General features: G+C 43.7%; 1 protein-coding gene across 7 annotated transcripts in view; it reads left to right on the top strand.

The window, feature by feature from the left end:
* ANKRD12 (ankyrin repeat domain 12) overlaps positions 1-24,799 on the top strand; it is a 234,739-nt gene that overhangs the window by 144,589 nt on the left and 65,351 nt on the right. For all 7 annotated transcript variants that reach the window (XM_068237176.1, XM_068237179.1, XM_068237175.1 and 4 more), the window contains one exon: positions 16,095-16,241. In XM_068237176.1, the coding sequence (XP_068093277.1) occupies positions 16,095-16,241 (147 nt within the window). The remainder of the gene's footprint in view (positions 1-16,094; positions 16,242-24,799) is intronic.

Raw genomic sequence — 24,799 nt, 5'->3', positions numbered from 1 at the left:
CAAACACAGAACATTTATATCGCGCTTTTCTCCTGGCGGACTCAAAGCGCCAGAGCAGCAGCCACTAGGACGCCTCTATAGGCAGTAGCAGTGTTAGGCCTCTTGCACACTGCATGCAATTCAGATTCAGATTCCGCTTTTTAATCAGTTTTTACCTCCGTTTCAGATTCAGATTTGCAGTGTGCAAGGAGCAAACTGCAAATCTGAATCTGAATCGGAAGTAAAAACAGATTAAAAAGCGGAATCTGAATCTGAATTGCTTGCAGTGTGCAAGAGGCCTGAGGGAGACTTGCCAAAGGTCTCCTACTGAAATAGGTGCTGGCTTACTGAACAAGCAGAGCCGAGATTCGAACCCAGGTGTCCTGTGTCAGAGGCTGAGCCCTTAACCATTACACTATCCAGCCACCACTTACCAACAATATTAATACAGTTGTAGAATTGTAGCGCCACTTTGCAACTTTTTTTTTGGGGGGGGGGGGGGAGTCTTATGTCTTTTCCTTGTATTGGGGGGGGGGGGGAGTCTTATGTCTTTTCCTTGTATTTATTCATATATAAAACAAAAGTTTGCTTTCTTAAAACAGAAAGAATTTGCGATAATTCAGGTTGGAGTGAGCTTGAGATGTCTCCCAGGGCATCACTGCTGAATATATGCAAATTAGGTGATGCACTGGGAGACATCTCAAGCTCACTCCAACCTGAATTATCGCAAATTCTTTCTGTTTTAGGGTTGGTTCAGACGGACGTTCGGAGGCGTTGCGTTGGTGATGTGTTCAGGCTTTCAGCAGCATTCGCGTTGCGTTCGGATGCGGTCGCGTTTTTTCTTCCCCTAGGGGGACATTACCCGTCGTGGTTAACTGCCCCTGGAAGCTACATGTAGCTTCCAGGGGCTCCTTGAACGCCAGGGAAAATCGGGACCCGAACGCCGCGTTCATGTAAACGCGCGTGAAAGCTTGGTACAAACGCTCCCATTCACTTGAATGGGAGCGTTTAACGCCAAGCCCCGAACGCTGGCGGTAAACGCTGCACAAGCGTCCGTCTGAACCAGCCCTTAAGAAAGCAAACTTTTGTTTTCCATAGCATTTTAGTAATGGGGCTTTTAGGACCATTGTAGCCCCTGACACACTCCAATGAGTTCTGGTTCACCATGAGCTTGCTGGTTAGTCTGTACTTCATATATAAACACATTCGCTTCTCCATGAGTTCTGGTGTATGTGAGCAACACTCTTTGATCTGATCTTCTCACTACCCACCATCATTTGCTGTCTGTCTGCAGCACTTTAGGTTTCTAAGAAGTGACTCGGGATTGTTGCTTACGGAATCTGTGAATGAGTGTGTTGGGTTACAGATTACATAAAACGGTAATGACCTCATCTGGGGATTGACTGTGTTAATACCTTTACAAGTAACGGACCTTTGTTTGTTCCCACGGTGTGGTTAATGCTTTTCTTGTCCATGGGCTGTTTGCTGGTTGAGTTGGCACGTTATGTGTATGCTGATGCAATTGCATATAGGAACCTGTGGTGTAGTCTGGTCAGCAGTGTATGATGAAACATATTTTCTGATTTTTAGTACCTTCCTCCAAATCCTAAGGGAAATTCTTATGGGCTTTGTTCCAATAGATAAAACATACTCCTAATAAGACCTGATAAGTTGAGACCAAGAAAAATATTCATTATATGCAGGAAAGTTTATTTCAAATCCTCCTGTCCTTTCTTTTAAAAGATATCAATGCTAAAAGCAGAATATCCTGTATTTAAAATAAAGCTTTAAATTGTATACATTTGGTAGTCTATCACCTATTTTTTCTGGATATTTTATGCAGGGGCCTGGGGACTAAGCTGGTATGGGTAGATGCCTCTGTTGCTCTTTATCAGCTTGTAATTACATTATCCAGGCATCCCCTGACTATGTTAATCACTTAACGACCGCAGCATGTTTCAGAGATCTGTGCTGCGTGGGCTCTCCAGCCCACAGCACAGATCAGCAGGTAGGCAGGGCGATCAGACTGCCCCCCCTTTTTTCCCCACTAGCGGGATGTCCTGCTGGGGGGGTCTGATCGCCGCCGGCTGTTTGTGTTTTGCGGAGGGGGGCTTTCCTGCGCAGCGATATTCCCCCCCTCCCTCTCCTTCCCTCCATCCCCTTCTTTCTATGGGCGGTAAAGGACGGCGATCCCTCCTGTACCGCCTCTGATAGGCTTCAGCCAATCAGAGGCCGGGGATCGCCGATCTCCTTTACGGCGCTGCTGCGATGTACGTGTTTACATTTCGCCTGCGAGCCACGATCGGAGGCTCGCAGGCTGTTCACGGAGACACCCTCCGTGAACTGAAATGGAATGGCCGCTGGAACAAGCGGCCGTTTCCATGAAAACCCGCAAATAAACAACTGCTGCCTATCGGCGTTAGCTGGTCGTTATGTGGTTTAAGTTAATAGACAGAGTAGATACCTTTGACAAAATAAATGGGATTGTTTTGGGTGACATATCCTCATAAAAGCATGATGCTTGGCTCTCTGTTGAGCAGTCTGCTCTGCCCTCAAGTTGGTGGAGTTTGGTAGGGGAAGCTGCAGTAGGACAAGATGTCTCTGCATGTCTGATCACCAGCGGCCAATCTGGATGTTTAGGGACAACTGGATACATGCTAGAATGTGCTCAAATCAACCACAAATGATTGTTTAGGACAGCCATATAGGCCCCTTTTACACTTAACCAGTTCCTCTGTTAAAATTGAAAGAAAACTGATTTTCAAAGTAATGCCCATGTTTTCCTATGCCTCAGCTCACACTACACGTTTAACTGAAATCTTTTTCACAATGCACTGCTATTGAAAAACACATACCAACACATTAAGTGTAAAAGGACTCTTAGGGCTTGTTTCCACTAGTGCGGTGCAATTCCGTTGCGCAAAACGTGAAAAAGAATTTGCATGCGGATGTGAATTTTAACACGAAAATGCGTTAAAATTCGCATCTGTAAGTATGCGAATTTAACCATGTGTGTGCCTGTGTGCTTTTACATTGATTTTAACCACTTCAGCCTTCAGTCGTTTTCACTTTATGCATCCGAGCAATTTTCACTTCCCATTCATTAGCCTATAACTTTATCACTACTTATCACAATGAACTGATCTATATCTTGTTTTTTCCGCCATCAATTAGGCTTTCTTTGGGGGGTACATTTTGCTAAGAGCCACTTTACTGTAAATGCATTTTAACAGGAAGAATAAGAATTTTTTAAAAAAAATAATACATGCCTCCATAATTAAAACTCATGTATTGTATTTGCCCATATGTCCCGGTTATTACACCGTTAAAATTATGTCCCTATCACAATGTATGGCGACAATATTTTATTTGGAAATAAAAGTGCATTTTTTCCGTTTTGCATCTATTACTATTTACAAGTTTAAAATAAAAAAAAAATTAGAAATATTTCATCTTTACATTGATATTTAAAAAGTTTAGACCCTTAGGTAAATATTTACATGTGTTTTTTTTTTATTATTGTAATGTTTTTGTTGTTTTTTTTTTGTATTAAACATTTTATTTGGGTATTTTTTGGGAGGGTGGGATGTAAGCCATAGTTTTATAATGTAAATTAGTCGAGTTTTATTTTTTTCACTAGTAGTTGTAGTTTTACTTTTTGGCCACAAGATGGCGGCCATGAGTTTGTTTACATGACGTCACTCTGAGTGACGTATGGGGGACGTTACAGCCAGAAAAAGCACAGCTTCCGAGAGAAGCTGTCGCTTTTTCAGCGGGGGAGAGCAATCAGTGATCGGGCACCATAGCCCGATTCACTGATTGCCAGGCTAATGAACCGCGGCCGGGAGCGCGCGTGCACGCGCGCGATCGGCTGCGGGAGCGCGCGGACGCGCACATGGCCTCCTGGGCGTAGCTTCTACGTCCAGGAGGCCAAAGTAGTTAAAGGACACCCGAGGCAAAAATAAACTAATGAAATAAACAAATGTATCTATCTTCCTTCTCCTAAAAATGACTTTTCAAGATACTCCACAGTTTTATTTTATTTTTAAATCTACTTTTTAAGTTTTTACTCTGACTCAGACAGGAAGTGACTACAGAGTGACACTCACTGATAAGAAATTCCAACTATAAAACACTTTTCTAACAGAAAATGGCTTCTGAGAGCAGGATAGAGATAAAAAGGGTCAATAGTTCATACATTTTAGCTCTGGCATACTTCAATGAATGTGTCATTAAGCAAAAACAATAAAAGAGTAAAAACTTAAAAAGTAGATTTAAAAATAAAATAAAACTGTGGAATATCTTGAAAAGTCATTTTTAGGAGAAGGAAGATAGATACAATTGTTTATTTCATTAGTTTATTTTCGCCTCGGGTGTCCTTTAAAATCAATGTAAAATCACACAGGCACAGACATGGTTAAATTCGCATACTTACAGATGCGAATTTTAACGCATTTTCGTGTTAAAATTCACATCCGCATGCAAATTCTTTTTCACGTTTTGCGCAACGGAATTGCACCGCACTAGTGGAAACAAGCCCTAAGAGTCCTGAGTCAGCCACTTACATACCTGATATTTAACTCTTTCAGGCAGAGAAAGCAAAAAAGGAACACAGCATAGTTATTTGTGTGCTTGGCACTGTACATACCCATGTCTATCTCATCATGTCACCTTGGGTATCCTTTAAGCAAAAACATATGCGAATTTGCATGGAAAATCTGCATTACGAAAACGCATTCGTTTTCCTATTAATTACATTACAGGCGAATCGCACACTAACCTTACATTGTGCGAATTCTGATGGCTCTGCTGTGCAGATTTTTTTCTGCACAGTCCACTGCACAGAATTTCTGACAAGGGAAACAGGCCCATTGACTATATTAGTTATGCGAATCTGCGTGCAGAAAACGCATGCAGATATGCTCTAGTGTAAACGGGCCCTTAGGCATGAACAAACCCTAAATGTCAGACAGGATGAAAACATCATTTTTTGTTTAGTTCATGCTGCAGTTTTATTTTAAACTTTAAATGCTACTTCAGTGTACATTTAATGATTCTGTAGCTCAACCAGGCGCTGAGATATTGCTCTGATGAGTCTTCATTGCAGTCCAGACAAACTTTCTGCTTGCACACTTCTTAGTGTTCATTTGCACAGCACTGCTGCTGCCCACCAATGTCCATCTAGGGACAGATGTGAACAGGGTGATAAGGAAATTAATAAAACATTATGCTTGAACAAAAGCAGGCTCGGGTAGCTGTTAAGAAACTGTTATATTGTCATATCAGCATTTACCCTGTATTACAGCTTGCTCCAATGTCACATTTGTCAAACTCCAGCCCTGGAGGGCCACATCCATGCCAGTGTTTAGGATGGACTGAGAAATGGAGGTATGTGTTCTACTTGATGAATCACACTTTTCCTGATTCACTCCCATCAATGAATTTCAGCTGTCAAAAATGTGGGAGGACCTCGGCTCTCGAGGATTGGAGTTTGACATCCCTGCCCTATGTCAAGCCCTCTATAAGACTTAGACACAGCGTGCATGCACTTGTGGGGGGGTTGGGGAGTCATGCTTTCTCCCCAGCTATGCTCTAGGCACGGCATTTGGGCATGTCATCCGAAAAAACGCTGCATTCTATCCATGTTTTTTCTGTACATGAAAAACTGAATCTAGTGGAAATGGCCTATTGGTTTTCAATGGATTGTCTGTTCCACTCCATTGTTCATGTACGAAAAACATGTTTCACCTAACACAGAGGAAAATCAACAACTTACTAGCTAATGTTCACTGTGTAAAGCATATGCAGCACAGTATGAAATTCCAGCACTGTCAGTGTACCTGCAGTCATCCATTAACACCGAAATAAATGGCCATGTGCCTTCACTTTGGGGGAGGGCTGTCACTTCTATATGCATCGATGTGAAGATCTAGTAGCAACAGAGCCTGGTACAAGCACACACATTGGCGTCAATTCACCAGAGGTTACCAAACTATTTATCACATGGTCGGTAATTTACCTCATGTGATAACTCAAATTAGCAATTCTCCACAAATATAGGCTGAAATACCTACAGGTCGAAATTCGTGCGTTGTTTTTTCTCAAAGTAATAATTCACCAGGGAAAAAAGGGGGTGTGGCCGTTAGTTATTTTAGATCTATTTATCACCTAAATGTACCTGGCGATATGTGGTTTTTCGCACAGCTGCTGCAGCTCACTCTGCAGCTAGTTTACTAGCAGCACACAGTAACAGCCTATACCAGCGGTGGCGAACCTATGGCACGCGTGCCGGGTCCGGCACGTGTAGCCTAATTTGCTGGCACGCCAATGCTGCTTATGAACTGGCCGCAGCGTCTACTAGACGCCGCCGCGCCAGTTCATAGCCCCGCAGTCTCCCGGAAGGCAGACCAGGGCTACGGCAAGATGGTTGCCGAAGCCCTGTACTGGAGACTATTTGCGTCTCCAGTACATGGCTTCGGGCGCCATCTTCCCGTAGCCCTGCACTCTGCCTGTCAGCGGCAGCGCGGGAGACTGCTGAAGGATCGTCCGGGGGAGATGCGCGCCAGAGCTCAGCCGAGAGAGAAGACTTCTGTCAGGTGAGTACATTACTTTTTTGCAGGTGAAATTCAGGCTCTCCTCAGGCCTGAGTATTTTTAGTAGATCTTATTACATTTTTATCATAGGTTTGTGTTATTGTAGTGTGGTCTATCATGCAGACTTTTGCCTGGGGAGATCTGACTGCTCTGATGAGATCTCTAGCAAGGTGTTATTTTCTGCTAAAATGTTTCCCACATTGCGTTTATTTTCTGGTGAAATGTAGCCCACATTGCGTTATTTTCTGGTGAAATGTGGCCCACTGCGTTTATTTTCTGGTGAAATGTGGCCCACTGCGTTTATTTTCTCTTGAAATGTGGCCCACTGCATTTATTTTCTGGTAAAATGTGGCCCACTGCGTTTATTTTCTGGTGAAATGTGGCCCACTGCGTTTATTTTCTGGTGAAATGTGGCCCACTGCGTTTATTTTCTCTTGGAATGTGGTCCACATTGCATGATTTTCTGCTGAAATGTTACCAGCATTGCATTATTTTCTGCTGAAATGTTGCACACATTGCGTTTATTTTCTGGTGAAATGTGGCCCACTGCGTTTGTTTTCTGGTGAAATGTGGCCCACATTGCATGATTTTCTGCTGAAATGTTGCACACATTGCGTTTATTTTCTGGTGTCTGGGGTAACTGTTGCTGCATAATAAAACAAGAAAAGCTTTGGGCTCATAGTGTCAACAAGGAATACAAAACTTTTATTAATTACAGCACTGATATACAAATTCTCCAAGAACTATGCAAGCATCACAATTGTCATCACAATACAAAAGGTTAAAAGCAAGAGCTCAGCAGATAACTTCATAAATCAGCTTGTCCGCAATTACATGCGCTCACAGACATATAGCATAACCAATCACATACATCCATCACTCGCCCGCGCATTCACCTGTAAATGCACCGTGCCCGGATAGGTAAAAATTGTTGGGGGGCCCCCTTTGAAAAAACTCTGCAATAGGGAAAAAGCTTGATCCACTTAAATTCAATGATGGTGGCAGCCACATCCTATTTGTATAACCGAATTGCACATGATATTGAGCTGTAGCATGGGGGGATCTCACCAAACATCCAGCGTGATGCTCCGTTTGAATCCACAGTGCCGCCTCACATAAACCCAGCTGATCCTACGGGTCCTATCACTCCTGCTCAGTCGCAGCAGGGGATTCTCTTGTGATGATTCACCGGTAAGGGAGAAGAGCACGCCGGGCCCGGAGCAGTAGCGGGCACACGCTGCTGTGGAGCGATCGGCTGATCGAAGCTCCGCCCACCAACTGTTGCTGCATTTATTATTATTAAGGGCTTATTCACACTACAGAACGTATGCACGAATGCGATTTCATGCATGCGCTGCCAACGCACAGTGATCGCACGGAATGCACATTGTGGTGCGCTAAAGCGTGGACGTCGGCAGCTGTACTCATCGGGGAAACGTATGCGTTGTGCCTTAAAATTTTCCCAGATGCGCTACAACGTAACGCATGGGAACGCACACCTGTAGTGTGAATGGTAACATGGAAGTCTATTGACTTTCATATTACCATATGAATCTTACATTATGTGCGTTGCGTCAAAACTGACAGCGCAGCACATAGTGTGAATGAGCCCTTGATGGTCATAGTTGGCTATATTTGCTGCTTTGGGGTTACGGCAGGTATAAATAGCATCATACAGTCTCTGCACACCCATGATGCGAATCCTCGTTTCACCACATCATGGCGGAAACGCTGCTTTCTTATGCCTTGCTGTTACATCATTATGTTAGCTCCGACCATACAATATTATGACCACGCAACCCCCAACCTCCCCCCCCACCCCATTGGCACTCGGAGATAAATAAGTCGATGTTAGGTCGCAGTTTGGGCACTCGGCCATTGAAAGGTTAGCCATCACTGGCCTATACTGTACATATTTCAGGCTTCTGCAGGCTTCTGTCCTTTAACCAATTAACCTTCCTGGACGTAAAAGTTACATCCAGGAGGTCATGTGCGCTCCCGTGGCCGATCGCGCGCGTGCACGCACGCTCCCGCCCCGCGGTTCGTTAGCCAGGCAATCAGTAAATTGGGCTATGGTGCCCGATCACTGATTCCTCTCCCCCGCAGAAAAACCGACAGCTTCTCTCGGAAGCTTCACTTTTTCTGCCTCTACCGTCCCTCTAAGCGTACGGTACGCTTAGAGTGACGTCACTTAAACAAACTTATGGCTGCCATCTTGTGGCCAAAAAGTAAAACTACAGCTAAATGTAAAAAAATATAAAAATAATCATATATTTACATTTAAAAAATGACAATTTAAATCCCACCCTCCCAAAAATGCCCACATGAAATGTTTAATAAAAAAAAAAAACATTACAATAAAAAAAACGTAAATATTTACCTAAGGGTCTAAACTTTTTAACCACTTCACAACGGAGGGGTTTTACCCCTGAAGCACCAGCGCAATTTGTACATTGCAGCGCTGCTTCCATTCATTTTTTACTGTGATATGATTGGTTATTGGGGACTGGGGTCCCCATAACCAATCATTGCACTGCAGAGCGGGGGTGTGTGCGCGCGCGGGTCGCGGGGGCGCGCGATCGCGCGCTACACGTTTGTTTACATTTATTTGTTATCAATGGAGACTGCTTCTGTTTGAAGCAGTCTCCATTGTGTCCGCAATCGGCGCGTCTAATTGGATTTAGGAACGCTTGTTCCTAACATCCAATTAGTCACCTGCTGTGCTGGCTGGCTGGAGTGTGCGCGCGAGGTCCCCGCCCACTCCCAGCCAGTAAACAAATAAGTGCGCCTTTCTCCGTCCCTGGGGGTGAAGCAGTGCGCAGAGGGACGGAGAAATTTAGCACTGGGGGGGGGGGGTAAAGTGGTTAAATATCAATGTAAAGATGAAATATTTCATTTTTTTTTTTTTTTTTAATTATAAGCTTGTAAATAGGGATGGATGCAAAACGGAAAAATGCACTTTTATTTCCAAATAAAATATTGTCGCCATACATTGTGATAGGGACATAATAGAAACGGTGTAATAACCGGGACAAATAGACAAATAAAATACGTGGGTTTTAATTATGGAGGCATGTATTATTTTAAAACTATAATGGCCGAAAACTGAGAAATAATGATTTTTTTTCCGTTTTTTTCCCATTCTTCCTGTTAAAATGCATTTACAGTAAAGTGGCTCTCAGCAAAATGTACCCCCCAAAGAAAGCCTAATTGGTGGCGGAAAAAACAAGATATAGATCAGTTCATTGTGATAAGTAGTGATAAAGTTATAGGCTAATGAATGGGAGGTGAACATTGCTCGGATGCATAAAGTGAAAACGACTGAATGCGAAGTGGTTAAACAAAGTGTGTATGAGATCTGCAGATATCATAGACTATGAATACATTTTGTAGGAAAGGATCTTTTGCAGGAACTGATCTTTTGCAGATACTGATCTTTTGCATGTGTACAACATCTGTGTGCACAGCATCTTGCAAAGATTTTTATCTGATGGAGAGTTCAGCTCAATAGAATAGACTGTGTAGAGTATGGCTCTCATATTACATGGAAGGGGTAAAATTGGTCTGTGATCTTTCATTTTCCAAAGACTTTCATCTGATGTGTGTACCCACCTTAAAGGGGAATTGAAGAGAGAGGTATATGGAGGCTGTCAGGTGTTACCCGGACGTATTGCTGTTGTATGTACTCCGTTTGTTATTGCCTGAGGAAGCGGGTTTTACCTGCGAAACGCGTTGCGACTACCCCCCGGAGTGTACCAATAAACCTATTTATTTCTGAATACACAGCTTGTAGGAGGTAAGTCCACCACTGCCTCCTAAGCATTTTTTAAAACTTTTAATTACTGTTTTTACTCTTTTGGCGCCTCTGTTCTCGTTACGCTATACTTAATATCCACCCTTGGTGGAGGGGGATACCCCAACTTTTTCCTGTCTACAGAGAGCGACTTCTTATTCCTGAGTGAGGACAGGCTAAATTCCTCACCTGCCTACACAGTGGTTGCCTGGAGGTAACCCTGGTTTGTGAGTATATCACTGTTCTCTTCTACATTAACCCATTGTCTTAACCTACTACACTATATTTGGCTCTCGGTTCTTCTTTTTACATACATGGAGGCTGTCATGCTTATTTCCTTTTAAGCAATACCAGTTGCCTTGCAGCCCTGCTGATCCTCTGCCTCTAATACTATTAACCATAGCCCCTGAACAAGCATTCAGCAGATCAGGTGTTTCAGACTTTAAAGTCAGATCTGACAAGACTAGCTGCATGCTTGTTTCTGGTGTTATTCAGATACTACTGCAGAGAAGTAGACCAGCAGGGCTGCCAGGCAACTGGTATTGATTAAAAGGAAATAAACATGACAGCCTCCATAAAGCTCTCTCTTCAGTTCCCCTTTAAGGACCCAGTGATGACTTTTGTGTTCTTAACCCTTTAGTAGCCAATTTATTTAGAGGCTTGCAAGTGCTGCAGGCCAAGTTATTTTAGCACATTTTTTATATGTTACATTCCTTGTTAATAATTAGTACTGGTGTAATGTGTATTGCTAGACAATTGTCACTAGAGGGCAGTGAGAGACAATAACAGAGGACTTCTGCTTTCAGTTTCTATATTTTCTGCTAGACATGAAATAATTCCTTTGAAGCTGCTAATGGGTTAAATATACACATATGGAAGTAAAACCATTCTCTGCTAGTTTACTTACACAAAAGTTTTACAACATCATTTTCTGAAAAGAGGAAAGACTTGTTTACTTGTATTGGCTAATTATAAACATGTTTCCATTTACTGGCTTGCTACAGTAGTTCTAGAAACTGAGCAAGTATTCACTTTATTGAAAGCAGAATTGCAGTTTGGCATAACACAAAATAAAAACTGGTTTCTCAACTCCCTAATTCCCAAATAGCTATCCTACTGGCCTTTGTCTCGAAGAATTGTCATTTTTGTAAAAAAAACAAAAAAAAAACTCATCTCTCACTGCAAGAGACTGATAACCTCATATCCTATTCATTGAGGGATAGCTGCACTTTGAGGAAAGGAGGAAAAAAAGAGTAAGTTTATTTTAAAGCCCTAATGCTAGGTACACACCTTACAATTTTCTTGCAGATTTACCTGCCAGATTTATTATTTTCAACATGTCCGATCTGAATTTCGATCGATTTGATTTTTTGATTTATTTTCAGTTTTTTGATTGATTCAGTTCTATGAAAATCAATCAAAGAAAAGACTGAAAAACTATTTTTAAAAAATTGAAAAATAGATCGAAATTCAGATTGGACATGTTGGAAATAATCGATCTGGCAGGTAAATCTGCCGGAAAATTGTATGGTGTGTACCTAGCATTAAACTTAGTACATTGGGTAGAGAAAACTCTGCTGAATATGTAGCAGGTGTACAGGCTTCCAATGACATAATTAACAGATTAACATGCCAGATCTCTTAAGGTACCCATACATATAGCGATGATGGGCAGATTCAACCAAGAGACAAATCTCTCTCCAATCTGATTAGAAAGAAATCTGTCAGCTGCACATACACCCCAGGCTGAAATCGATCCGGAATCAGCCTTGTGACGCCAAATCCGTCGCCTTGCTGACTCGAAGCTGTCCCCTCCTAATATTTAATGTACTCCCCGGTGTCCAGTGCACTCTATACATCACGTGTCACACATGCATCCACGTTACTAGACAACCATGTGGGGCATATGTATGGACGGCGGAGAGAGCATGGAGCAAACGGTGGTTGTGGACAGGTAATGTATAGACTATAGGTGCACTGGGCACTGGAGGGAGCCACATTAAACATTCGGGGGGATAGTGTCTGGGGTTGTGTCGCCTTTATCGCTCGTCCCAATATCGCTTGCTGCTACCAGCCGATCAAGCAAGTAGGCTCTACATCTTGCAGCATGTCCGCCGATTAATGCATGGCTGTGGAGTCGGTACAAAAATCGTCCGACTCCCTAGTTTATGAAACCACCAACTCTGACTCCAGGTACCCAAAATGGCTCTGACGCCGACTCCACCTCCGACTCCACAGCCCTGGATTAATGCGACCAATTTCAACTCAAAACTGGTTGCATTGTCGGTCGGTCATGCACTTGGCGGCCCCAATTTTCAGCCAAACAAGCAAAAGATAAGTGCACTGTTCTTATCATGCACCGCCCCAATGTCCCTCCTACATTGAAGAGTGCACAATGATTAGCTATAACAGAACGGGAAATTGGGAAATTGCGTGTTGTGTACCAGGCTTATGGTGTGTACCCTCACCCAGTGGTTGTTACATGAAGGAAACGGCTCAATCCCTTGAAATTTGGGAGCAGAGGCAGCACTTCATAGCTGTAAATGGCAGCCTCAGCCTTGTTTAGTGTATATCTTATATACGCACGTTTAGGATCAGAGCACAGGACAGTTGTCACATCAGTCTCTCTGCTTTGTTTTCTTTCAAAATGATTTTTCTGCTGTCTGAAAATTACCCAGATGAGCTCTGGTTTGTTTGCTTTTGCAAATAAATCTCTTTCTGCTGTCTATATGTCAAAGGGAAATCTCCTGCACATTAGGAAGTGATGATGGCAGTTTCCTGTCCACATAACCATGTGATAAGGCTCCAAGGAATACTAAAACTGAGCCTATTAACCATTTCAGGCACTTTTTGCTTTAAATGGCATCTTCTTAGTTATTATAATAGTGTAGTAATCTGTTAAAGCAGAGGGGATATTTTGAAAGTAATTCTGTTCTATACAGCAATCATATTGGTAAGTTAATGGTGTGATGTTGTTGTGTTGAAAGGGCAATGCAGTGACTACATTTGGGCACTTTTGCCTATATCAGCAGCTGTGATCTGTTGCCAGAATGTGTTGTGAGCATCTTTACCATGGATGTGTACCTAATTGCTTATGTTGTTGACTTTTATTTATGAAGTTAATGCTGTGGAGTAGTGGACAGTGTGTAATTACTTGTAAACAGTATTTCCCATAAAGATCCCCTGCTACCTAAAAACTGGTTCATGTATACTATATCCTGCTTCAATTATGCTGCATCGGGACAGGCAACAGACACAGCAGATCAGAGTTTTCACCCTGACCCATTGACATGTCTGTGTTCTCCCCAGGCTCTTTTTGCCGGGTGCTCCACCCGGCTAGTTTTGGGGAGCACCCGGCTGTCATCGGCTCACCTCCTTCTCTGCTGTAAGCCGAGTTGTGCACAGAAGCACCAGCCCTGCATTCTATCATCTCGGCCTCACCTGGCTACTATTTCATGCCACCACCCAGCATAAAAGAAGCCTTTCCTGATAATTTTGATGTGTGATGAAACATGTTTTTATTCATTTTTATTTGATGCAATCTTTTTATCAAGACAATTAGGTAATCTATTAAAAACATCATAATAGTGTATGGTAGGATTTTTTATGTATGCTTGATTTAGTACAACCCACTCTGCTGAAGTCTGTGAAGTAGGCCACACAGAATCTGTACACAGCCACTGCTAGGGATGTAAACAATGTATCCTGCAGCAGCTGGTTAAAATTAGTTGCCGGATTATTTTATAGTCTGATTACAGATAACACCTATTTTAGTTTTGACTGCATGGGAAGGAGTTAAGTTACCGTAAATCTAGAAGATCTGTCAAATTTTCATTGGGGTCTGAGCTCATTTTGGAAATCTTTCATCTTGGTTCCTCTCTAAAGCTGTGTACCCACGTCGCGATTTTCCAGACGACCGGAGAACTTTTGACCGACGAGCAGTCTTTTGCGCAACGTCATGATGTGGGTACAGGCGCACAATCATGCGAACGTCGCTAAGCGTCGCGCAGCGATAAACAACCGACACGGCAGATTAGATCTTTAAGATCCCCGACGACAATGCGCGAAGTACCACGATTGCTTGACTTCCCGTTCGCGCCCGGCATGACGTTGCGCATACCTGCCGGCAGAAAGATGACTCGCTGGATGCTCGTTGTAAGGGAGACGTCACTGGATCCATCTTCCTGGGTCGTTGCGGTAAGTATGAGGCTTAAGTAGCAGTATCACTCAGAACAGGAAGTGAGCTGTAAACTGTTCATTGTAAATTTATAATTATGTAAGCCCGGCTTCATCTTATTGAGACCAACTGCTAAGTTATTTCCCTATTCTCGTAATCCATTAGAGAACTATTTGACATACCATACTGCCACCTGACCTCTTGTACCACATCCCAGAAAAACATGAATTTTGCCCCTCCCATTTCTGTTACTGAAATTATGCCCCACCCTACTGTTAAAGAGCAGCCCCACCTCCCCTCAAATCCGCATCAAAAAGGGAGTGATTGGTGTAAATGCCACATCCCTTTCCACCCAAGACAATACCGAACCATGGCCAATGACTGTCCCCCGAGTACCTCCTCGTGTAAGCATCACTTGTTTGCAGAGAAGCTTGCATTTCTGCTGAAGTGGCCTGGAGGTTTTAATTGGCATCTTGACAAATGATCCTACCAGTTGTGGCTAAACTCATTGCTTGGTCTACCTGACCATGGCTTGATTACAGCAGAAGACCTAGCCTTCCACTTACGGTATTTATCACTACTGACAGGTATTTTCAGATATCTCAATATCTTTTTTTTTTTTTTAATTATTTATTTATTTATTTATTTATTTTACATCCTTTTCATGATTTATACAGTTCATCAACCTTTTCTCACAGGTCCATTAGTAATTCCTTCCCCTCTGTATCCAGCAAAGACAATCTATAACGTTACAGGTGTGGACGCACCCCCTTTTTGAACCTCTGTGTGATCAAAGGTTTATATACCATGAAATGTTGGAGTGGATATACAAAATGGCACAGTTATGTGATAATTAAATGTCTCACCTGAGTACACCCTCGGATTAAAAGGAAAGGTTTCCGCATGATTTCTTCTATTTTCCTAACATTGGGCAATATCTCTCAGATTCTGCCAGAGCATGTACACTAGTGAGCAACACTGTACATTGCCATTATCTTATACTTTGTACAGTACATTGTAGTTCATTTTATTTTAAAAAGTTGCATGAGTTCCAGCTCTTAAAGGAGTTATCAGGGATTTGTATGTAAAATGAGGGCTACTTACCCGGGGCTTCGTCCAGCCCCAAGATCCCAGAATGTCCCTCGCTGCAGCTCTGCGGTCGGCAGTTGGCCGCTGCCTCTCGGTCCACGACGATGACGTCAGGTCGGCCTGTACTGCACTTGCGCGAGCTGCACTGTCAGTCACCGCCACGTGGCCCGGAACGTACTGCGCAGGCCTCCAGGTCGGCCTGACGTCATCGCCAGGGACCGAGAGGCAGCGGCGGCGAATGGCTAACCGCGGAGCTGCGGCGAGGGACATGCTGGGAGCTTAGGGCTGGACGAAGCCCCGGGTAAGTAGCCCTTATATTACATACAAATCCCTGATAACTCCTTTAAGAAGAAAACAGTGATTATGTTCCCTGAAATTCTGAGGAAATCGTGATTCATTACACATTACGGTACACCGTAATTAAACCTTATTTATTCATACAATGCATATTTCACAATTACAGAAAAAGAAGGACCAGAGAAAAAGAAAATGAAGAAAGAGCCTGGAAGCAAGAAATCTACTCCTGTTAACATTCTCTTTGGTTACCCGTTATCTGAACGCAAGCAGATGGCACTTCTCATGCAGATGACAGCCAGGGACAACAGCCCAGGTAACCATTATTGTTATGGATACATCTATCTTGCTATTGGGGTCTTCAAAAAGGTAAAAGTTTTAGGCCGGTTCCACACTGCGGATTGGCAGTAGGGGTGCGGCCTGGGAGCTGCACCGCCAAAAACAGACTGTCAGAGATTACTGCGTCAGTATGTGGTAATGCCTGTCTGGCAGCCGGCCAAGCAGGAAGTGATGGTGAATCGATGACTTGGGCGAAAGCGTATTGCTAAAATATGTTTCTGCGCGACGTGTTAAAATGGATCCGAGATAAACTTTTACTCATTACATAATTGTGTTTCTTTCATACAGTTTATAGGGCATTCCTCAAGCCAAATACTTTTTTTGTTTTTTTTTAATACTAATACTAATTCCCTATAAACTAAACAAGCCTCGCCCACAGCTCCTTTTGTGCCTTGGCACTGTAGCCAGGGCTTATGGGAGCTCAGTCTGGGCAGGAGGAGGAGGTTACTAGCCATTGATTTTAGAGGCCGAGGGGAGGAGGAGAGGGGACTGAATTTACATACAGGCAAGCTGATAGCATCTCCAGCCCTCAGCCTGTGTAATGTGACAAACAGAACAGGGCTGCCCTCATTGTATCACAGGAATAAATAATCATAAACTTTTTAAACTGTTTGCAGCTAGATATGCTGTGTAAACTATCAAAACTTTAGATAAGATATATAGACAAGTTACTTGTTATAGTTAGTTTTTCATCTCAAATCCGCTTTAAACTGTGGTGGTTCATTTACAAACATGTCACCACATACTTACATGACTTTCGGTCCACTGCAGGAGCCCGCACGGTAACGTAGGTAAGCGCTAGCTTTAAGGTATTTCCGGCACACTGCATTGCAGGCAATGTGAACTCCCCATAGACTTTCATTGCCCTAGTGGTACACTGCGGTAAAATGCCGAACCGCACCAATGTGATAAGCCTCAACTGTACCTATAAGAGACTCTGAAGCCTCAAAAAATCCCACTTTTTATTTAACATTTACCTTCTATACTATAACCCAAGCTAAAACGCAGCATCCCTGTGGCAGAACGCCGTGTTTAACCCCTCCCAAATACCGGGGCAAAAATCCACACCAGGTCGTGGATTTTGCTGCCCGGGGAGGCAGAGCTTAGCGCTGTAGCTCTGTCTCAATTAGCGTCAATCCACCGCTGATCGCCGCCTCTCCCCGCCCCTCTCAATGAAGGAGGACTGAGAGGGGCGGGGATTGACATGAGTGGAGGCAGAGTTACAGCACTAAGCTCTGCCTCTACAAGGAAGCGCCCCCCGCATCTTGCCCAGGGGATGGGGGGGAGGGGTTAAACACAGCGTTCTGCGGTGGGGATCCAGCGTTTTAGCTTGGGTTATAGTGTAGAAGAGGAATGTTAAATAAAAAGTGGGATTTTATGTGGCTGCAGAGTCTCTTTAAGTGGTCTTAAAATGAAAATGAACTCCTGATCAATTTAGCAATGTACATACATTATGGACCCAACCCAATTTTATTATACTGGTATGTCACCACCAGGCTGCACAGTAAATGCTTTTTAGTCTGTACTTGTACTGATGGTAAACTAGCTTTAATCTGTAATGATCTCCTCTTAAGTGATCTGCTTCTTAAGGGCCCATTTTCACTTGGGCGATTAGCTGGTTATTCCCGCTAATTGCCAAAACACTAGCACTTTTTGAAGCGTTAGCGCAATACAAACTTAATGGCAGTGATCTTACTGCCACAATTGCTGCCGATCGTGGGCGATTAGCTACAATCGCAAAACGTGTTGTATGTAGCATTTTGCCGTGATTCTAGAGTGATTGCGATACACTGCTTTAAAAAAGCGCTGATCGCTAGAGTGTACAGTAATTTTACCGCGCTAATCGTGGTAAAATCAGTTTTGCAAATGCTAGTGTGAATGAGCCCTAAATGTTTCCTTTTGTAAATATTTTTGTATGCACTACTTATCTTGCACGGATCCTGTTGGCAAATCAACACACACTCGGTGCGAAGTAATACTTAATTTATGTGAACAGTAGTGATGAGGGTAAAACTTTCCTAGCTTGCTTATTTGCTTCACCTGGAAGGAGGAAGATTGGGCTAATTAAAACGGAACAATTAAAGCCTCCTATTGTTTTCCATGCACTTACGGTAGTAGTACGATAACAAAAGGAGGATCCGCAACAATGTCCACATGTAACGATCGGTGTCAGCACACAGAGAGAATCTGATTATTGGTGATCTGCAGTATCACCAAGAATACAGATATATACCTGATTATTGATGATCTGCAGACTCACCAATAATACAGATATAGTACTAACCTCTGGACACCTGTATATATCGTGAGTGTTTGGTGCAACAGTATTTACTTTGAGTAATCCACCTGATGAGCAGGTGGTCCTTGGCAGTGTGGGCAACACTGCTCTTTTGAGAAGTACGAGAACCTTCCAGCAGCCTGAGATCTTTCCAAGGGGTGGAGTCTCAGGCTGAAGGTAGGAAGGACCAGTGAGTGACACCTGAAGGTGGATGTCACTAGCTGATCTGGAGACTATCTCCTAAAGGAGAGAGATAGCTCTCGAGGTCGGGCAAGCCAGGTCGGCAACACACAGACAGGCAAAGTACAAAGACAGAAGGCTGATTCGGTATCCAAGGCAGGCAGGGTTGGCAACGGATGATCAGATATGCGTGGTACCGAATCAGCAAGTGGAGAGGTAGTCAGGAAAGCAATAGGTCATAACAGATATCAAACAATGCCTAGTCTTGGGTGTGAGGTCCGTGGTCTCTACACCCTGGAACTAGTCTGAAGTATAACAGAATGATACACAAGTTCCCTAATCTTGGGTGTGAGGTCCGTGGTCTCTACACCCTGGAACTAGTCTGAAGTATAACAGAATGATACACAAGTTCCCTAATCTTGGGTGTGAGGTCCGTGGTCTCAACACCCTGGAACTAGTCTGATGTATAACAGAATGATACACAAGTTCCCTAATCTTGGGTGTGAGGTCCGTGGTCTCTACACCCTGGAACTAGTCTGAAGTATAACAGAATGATACACAAGTTCCCTAATCTTGGGTGTGAGGTCCGTGATCTCAACACCCTGGAACTAGTCTGAAGTATAACACAATAATAACACAGTAGTAATCTGGCTCAGTGTGAATTCCCAGGTCCTCCTGGTTCAAACACACTGTTGGATCTGACTAAGGTCTGAGTGCTTCCACGTAGTGTTCGCAACGGCAGACCACTTGCGACTGTCCAGCAGTAACTATATATAGAGTAGCGCTCTCTGGCGCCACCCCTAAGTGATAGACCAATAGCCACTTGCTCTGAGGTCAGCTGACCACCCTGGTCAGCTGATCTCCCCCCCCCCCCCCCCCCCCTTGGCCGTCATAAAAGTTCTGCCTCTCAGCGCGCACGCATTCCTGAATCTGTGGTACTAACAGACCCAGCCACACCATACGCATGCTGCTGTGTACAAACCGCCGCACTGGACGCGGAACCAGCCGCCTTGCTATCAGTGCACGCGGCGGCTGTTATCCTGATCCTGTACTTCACTTAGTAATACATTTGAATTAATTAGCAATGTGCACAATTTGTGCTTTGCTCATCTGTACTGTTTGACACAACTGCGTCAGTGGGCTCAGGCCCTCAGAGATGATCAATCAGATGCAAATAATTGCAAGTATATACAGGATTATGTAAATTCAAGATGCAGATATATGCGGCTTGGAAATAGACCAATCACTTTAAACTTTGGTGGGACTTGATATGTAAATTTTGTATACAAATGTATGCAGCTTGAAAATTGACTAAATTCTGCATGAACTCTGAATTATTTGCATCTCATTTATCATATCTACTAGTGATCACTGCGAAACCATTACAGTGATCACAGGTTTAGAATTGTAAAACTTGGTCTGGTCCTTTTTCTAAGGAGGGGTTCCAAGTGAGTACTGAGGCAGTTAAAGTAACTGTGTATGGGATGACTGAAGTTAACTGTGCAGCCTTATCACCTCATCAGCATTGCTTATTGGCAGAACTAAATTTGGCTGCATTACCCAGTAGGTAATTTATCAAGTCACCTTCCCACGCTTAACCATTCCTCTCTCCACCCCATCAGTCACATTTGGGGTGGCAAGAGGGGGTGTGAATGCTTGGAGGTTTGACTGGAGTGGAATTTTAGCTGGAGAGCAGTTAATGACCATGGGGAGTGGAGTTTGTAAGGAAGCAGAGTCACCACTTCATGCACTACAGGGTCTCCTTAGCAGACCTGACTTTAAAAAAAAAAAAATCTTACCTAGGGCACGACGTTACCAAACGATCCTCAGGTCCCCCGACGTGGTTCAATTTCTTTCTCGCTGACTTACAAGTCGACATCCACTGTGCCTGCGTGGGCCTGGCCGCTGGCGTCCTCGTACACACACCTGTGTCCAAGAGCGTCCTGCGCAGACGCAATACGAGAAAATCTCTACTGTGTCTGTGCAGTACGCTCCCGGCGATGGGAGCGCAAATGAGGATGCGTGGACGGCGACTGCCAGAACCGAAAGTGAGCTGCGGTGGGGCAGCGGAGGATCATTTGGTAGTGTCTTGGGCACAGGGCGTCTGCAGGGGGCTGGCGGAAGCCTCAGGTAAGTGAATTTTTTTTTCAGGCTTCCTTTAAATAGTGAAAGGAAATGAGGTGGATAAGTAAGGATGGTTTCAGGAGTTAAACATGTTTTAATAAGTTTAATCCTTATTTAAAAGCTGTCATGAAATGGATCTAATGATGCTCCATTTCTTGCCTGAGCCGCAGGGATCCTGCACTTACCTCAGCAGTGGTGTTATTAACTTTAAGTTAATGCTTTGCTTCCATCCGTGTAAGGCCACTGCAGCTAATGTAGGAAATGACTCTCCACTGGATTCTTTCTTCACTTTTCTTCTTTTCTCTCCAACCCATGAAACCATCCTTACCTGCACATCCCTCACCCTGTCTCATTAGCAGACCTAAATTTAGTATTGGAGGCCACTTAAAATTACTAGCTTTCACAGTACCCAGTCAGGCATACAGAGAAAAAGAATAATTGTTGAAGGTGATACCATTAATTGGCTAAATATATTTTCAGAAGCAAACTCAATGCTCTTCCAGACCTTTCTGCAAAATGGATCACAGGCAAGACACAGAACAGTTATATTGCGCTTTTCTCCAGGTGGACTCAAATCGCTTTAGGGCGTGCTCCATTTGTGACCAGGATTATTGTGGAGCCTTGCCCAAACAATCCTCACTGTTTTACTTACTGGCTGGAGCCAAGATTCGAAACCTGGTAAAATGCTGAAACCCTACATCAAAGGCAACAGCCTTATCAGGCCTCTTTCACAGTGCGATGTTAAAGTCTCACGTTAGAAAAAGTTTTAACGTGGACTAACACACAGCAATACTAAGTCTGTACAACATTCACAGTGCACACGTTGCGTTTGTGTGTAACGTGTAGCATTATTAGAAAGTGCTGCATGCTGTGCGTTATACAGGTTATTGCGGTGGACTGTTTGCACATGCTCAGTAATGACTTGGAAGCCTACTTTTCATTGCCTGTATGCCTACTGTATGTGACGATAACAGAGCATAGAGTTGCATTGTGACATTTTTAGGTCGTTGCGTTGTTAGTTTGTGTTGCAACTTTAACGTCTCATCAAAACTCAATATCCAACTGTGAAAGTAGCCTTAGTATGCTATCCAGCTATCACAGCATAGATGACCTGATAGAGCCAGTTCCCATATATTCTGTTCTGTTGTGTTCTACTGCAGCTGACAAGCAGCAGAAAAGGCGATAAATAGATATATGCTTTAACATATACCCTTTCAGATATGTCCACCGTGAATGTCTGCTGCTCTTCAGCGTAACACTGCACATTGCTGAATGGCACACATCTCCTCCAGGGCAACAGACTGCCAGATCAGATGTTACCAGCAACAACTCCGCTCTCTCCTCTTCTATAGTTTAAAATGGGATCACATACAAGTCCCTGAGCCACATACACTAAGCCTAATAGAAAGGGACCCGTACTGCATTTTAAGGTAATTTTAATTACTGTATGAAAGGTAGCACTTCAGCAACATTTTATTTTTCCTACCTAAATGCTACAGTGTTGTTCCCATTGTGAATAGCTGCAGTCAGCAGCCTCCCAAAGCCTGATGTGGTACAATGTTGGTACAACAATGTACAACGTTAGAATGCATTCACATTTACCATGCACCCATTTATTAGGACTAGTTTTTAGTGAAAATACAAAATTAAAAGATCACACATTTCTTAGTGAAACGTGTGCTTAACTGCTCGATGCCTGTGAAAGCTTTAAAGTGAACCAGAGACGAAGCACCCTTGTGTATTTTACCATAGAAATCAGTGGGAACATTAGAGAAAACATTTACCATGCTCTCTGTTCCATCCTCACTGCTAAAAGTGTCTGTTATCTAGCTGAGATAAGAATCCCGGACTGAGCATTGATTCTGGCTTTGCTATAATGACTCAGCTATAATGATTCCTGAGCAAAGCCAGCAGGGGGCAGGCTTGGACTTGAAGACAGCAAAGAACACAGTCTCAGCTATAATTATTCTGTAGCAAAGCCAGACCGACTGCTTAGTCGGGATTCTTATCTTAGAGGTGATAACAGGCAAATTAAACAGAGAACAATGTAACAAAGAGCAGATTAGGTGTTTACTGTCATGTTCCCACTGATTTATAAGGTAAAATACATGAGGTTGCTTCATCTCTGGTTCTCTTTAAGCAACTTGTAAAGGCAGAATTTAACCTGGAACAAGATGATGTGAAAATGGGGAAAAATAATTGAAGGAAAAAAATGAGAGAAATAGATTATCGGAAGACATTTAGAAATGTCAGGAGCCCCAGAAATGCTAGGTACCCACTCGCATAATGTAAGGTGCTGCACAGGGTCCTTTACACACAATGCTCAAGGGCAGGCTTAAAAGACAACTAAAGTGAGAGGGATATGGAGGCTGCCATATTTATTTCCATTTTAGTGGCTGGATAGTGTAATGGTTAAGGGCTCTGCCTCTGACACAGGAGACCTGGGTTCGAATCTCGCCTCTGCCTGTTCAGTAAGCCAGGACTTTTTCAGTAGGGGACCTTGGGCAAGTCTCCCTAACACTGCTACTGCCTATAGAGCGCGCCCTAGTGGCTGCAGCTCTGGCGCTTTGAGTCCGCCAGGAGAAAAGCGCAATATAAATGTTCTGTGTTTGTTTGTTTAGGGTCCGTTTCCACTTGTGTGGTGGAATTCGCCGTGGTAAAAATTTGCATGCGGATGCGAAATTCGCATGCGGTTATATGTGCATTTTCATGCGAATTCGCATACGATTTCGCATGGATGACCATGTATGCGAATTTAACCATGGCAGTGCCTGTGTGCTTTTCCATTGATTCCATGCGAAATGGTATGCAAATTCGCATGAAAATTTGCATACCAATACCGCATGCGAATTCCCTATTAAATACATTGTATGCGATTCGCATAGCGGTATGCGAATTCTGATGGCTCTGCCATGCAGATTTTTTCTGCACAGAAAAACGCAAAGGAATCCTGACAAGTGGAAACAGTCCCATCCACTTGTAGTGGCTATGCAAATTCGCATGCGAATTCGCGATAGTGGAAATGGGCCCTTAAACAAAACCAGTTACCTGGCAGCCCTGCTGATCTATTTGCTGCAGTAGTGTCTGAATCACACCAGAAACCAGCTTGCAGCTAATCTTGTCAGATCCGACAATAATGTCAGAAACACCTGATTTGCATATGCTTGTTCAGGGTCTATGACTAATGCTGGGAATACATGGGTAGCTTATGCGCCGGAATCGAGCCAGCGCATCACCGCTCATCCCCGTGGCCGCCCGGATCAATTCCCGCTCGTCCCCGCGGGCACTTCCTAATTAGCACTTCGTTGTGAGAATCTGCTCAGCTGCCTGTGCAGACAGGCAGCGTTTTGACCACTGTTCACGTCTGCATTCTGCAGGTCTCTTTAAGAGAGACCTTCTGTCAGTTTTGCAGCTTGTGTTGCTGAGGGATTTGCATACATTAGTCATGCAAATCCCTTACCTGCCTTCTTTTGATGACTGGCACTATAAAAGCATTCTGCTCCCAGAATGCTTGGCTGGACATTTCCTTTCCATGGTCTGTTCCTGATGGACACTGCTGGAGTGTCAGCCATTGCTATCTAGTATAGTTAATTCCTGGGGGTTGCTTTAGGCTCCCCTTCTAGCCCAGTCAGGTTGTATTATCTGTTTTGCCTGTTCCGTCTGTCTTGTGTTTAGATCGCACAAGCCCTAGCGTTAGCGGCTGTGGATCCTTCTGATTGAGTCTGGAGTGTAGGTTGGAACAGCGGTTGTTTCTGCCTACCTCATCTGTTCTGTCTCCTGGGATCGCGCTAGCTACTTTTCGCTAGCGCTGGGGATCCTTCTGTTCTGTCTCCTGGGATCGCGCTAGCTACTTTTCGCTAGCGCTGGGGATCCTTCTGTTCTGTCTTCTGGGATCGCGCTAGCCACTTTTCGCTAGCGCTGGGGATCCTTCTGTCGCTTGTCCCTGTTTTCGT

The sequence above is a fragment of the Hyperolius riggenbachi genome, chromosome 5 (genome assembly GCF_040937935.1).
Source record: "Hyperolius riggenbachi isolate aHypRig1 chromosome 5, aHypRig1.pri, whole genome shotgun sequence".
Classification (NCBI taxonomy): Eukaryota; Metazoa; Chordata; class Amphibia; order Anura; family Hyperoliidae; genus Hyperolius; species Hyperolius riggenbachi.
This window is presented reverse-complemented; position numbering and strand designations above follow the sequence as displayed.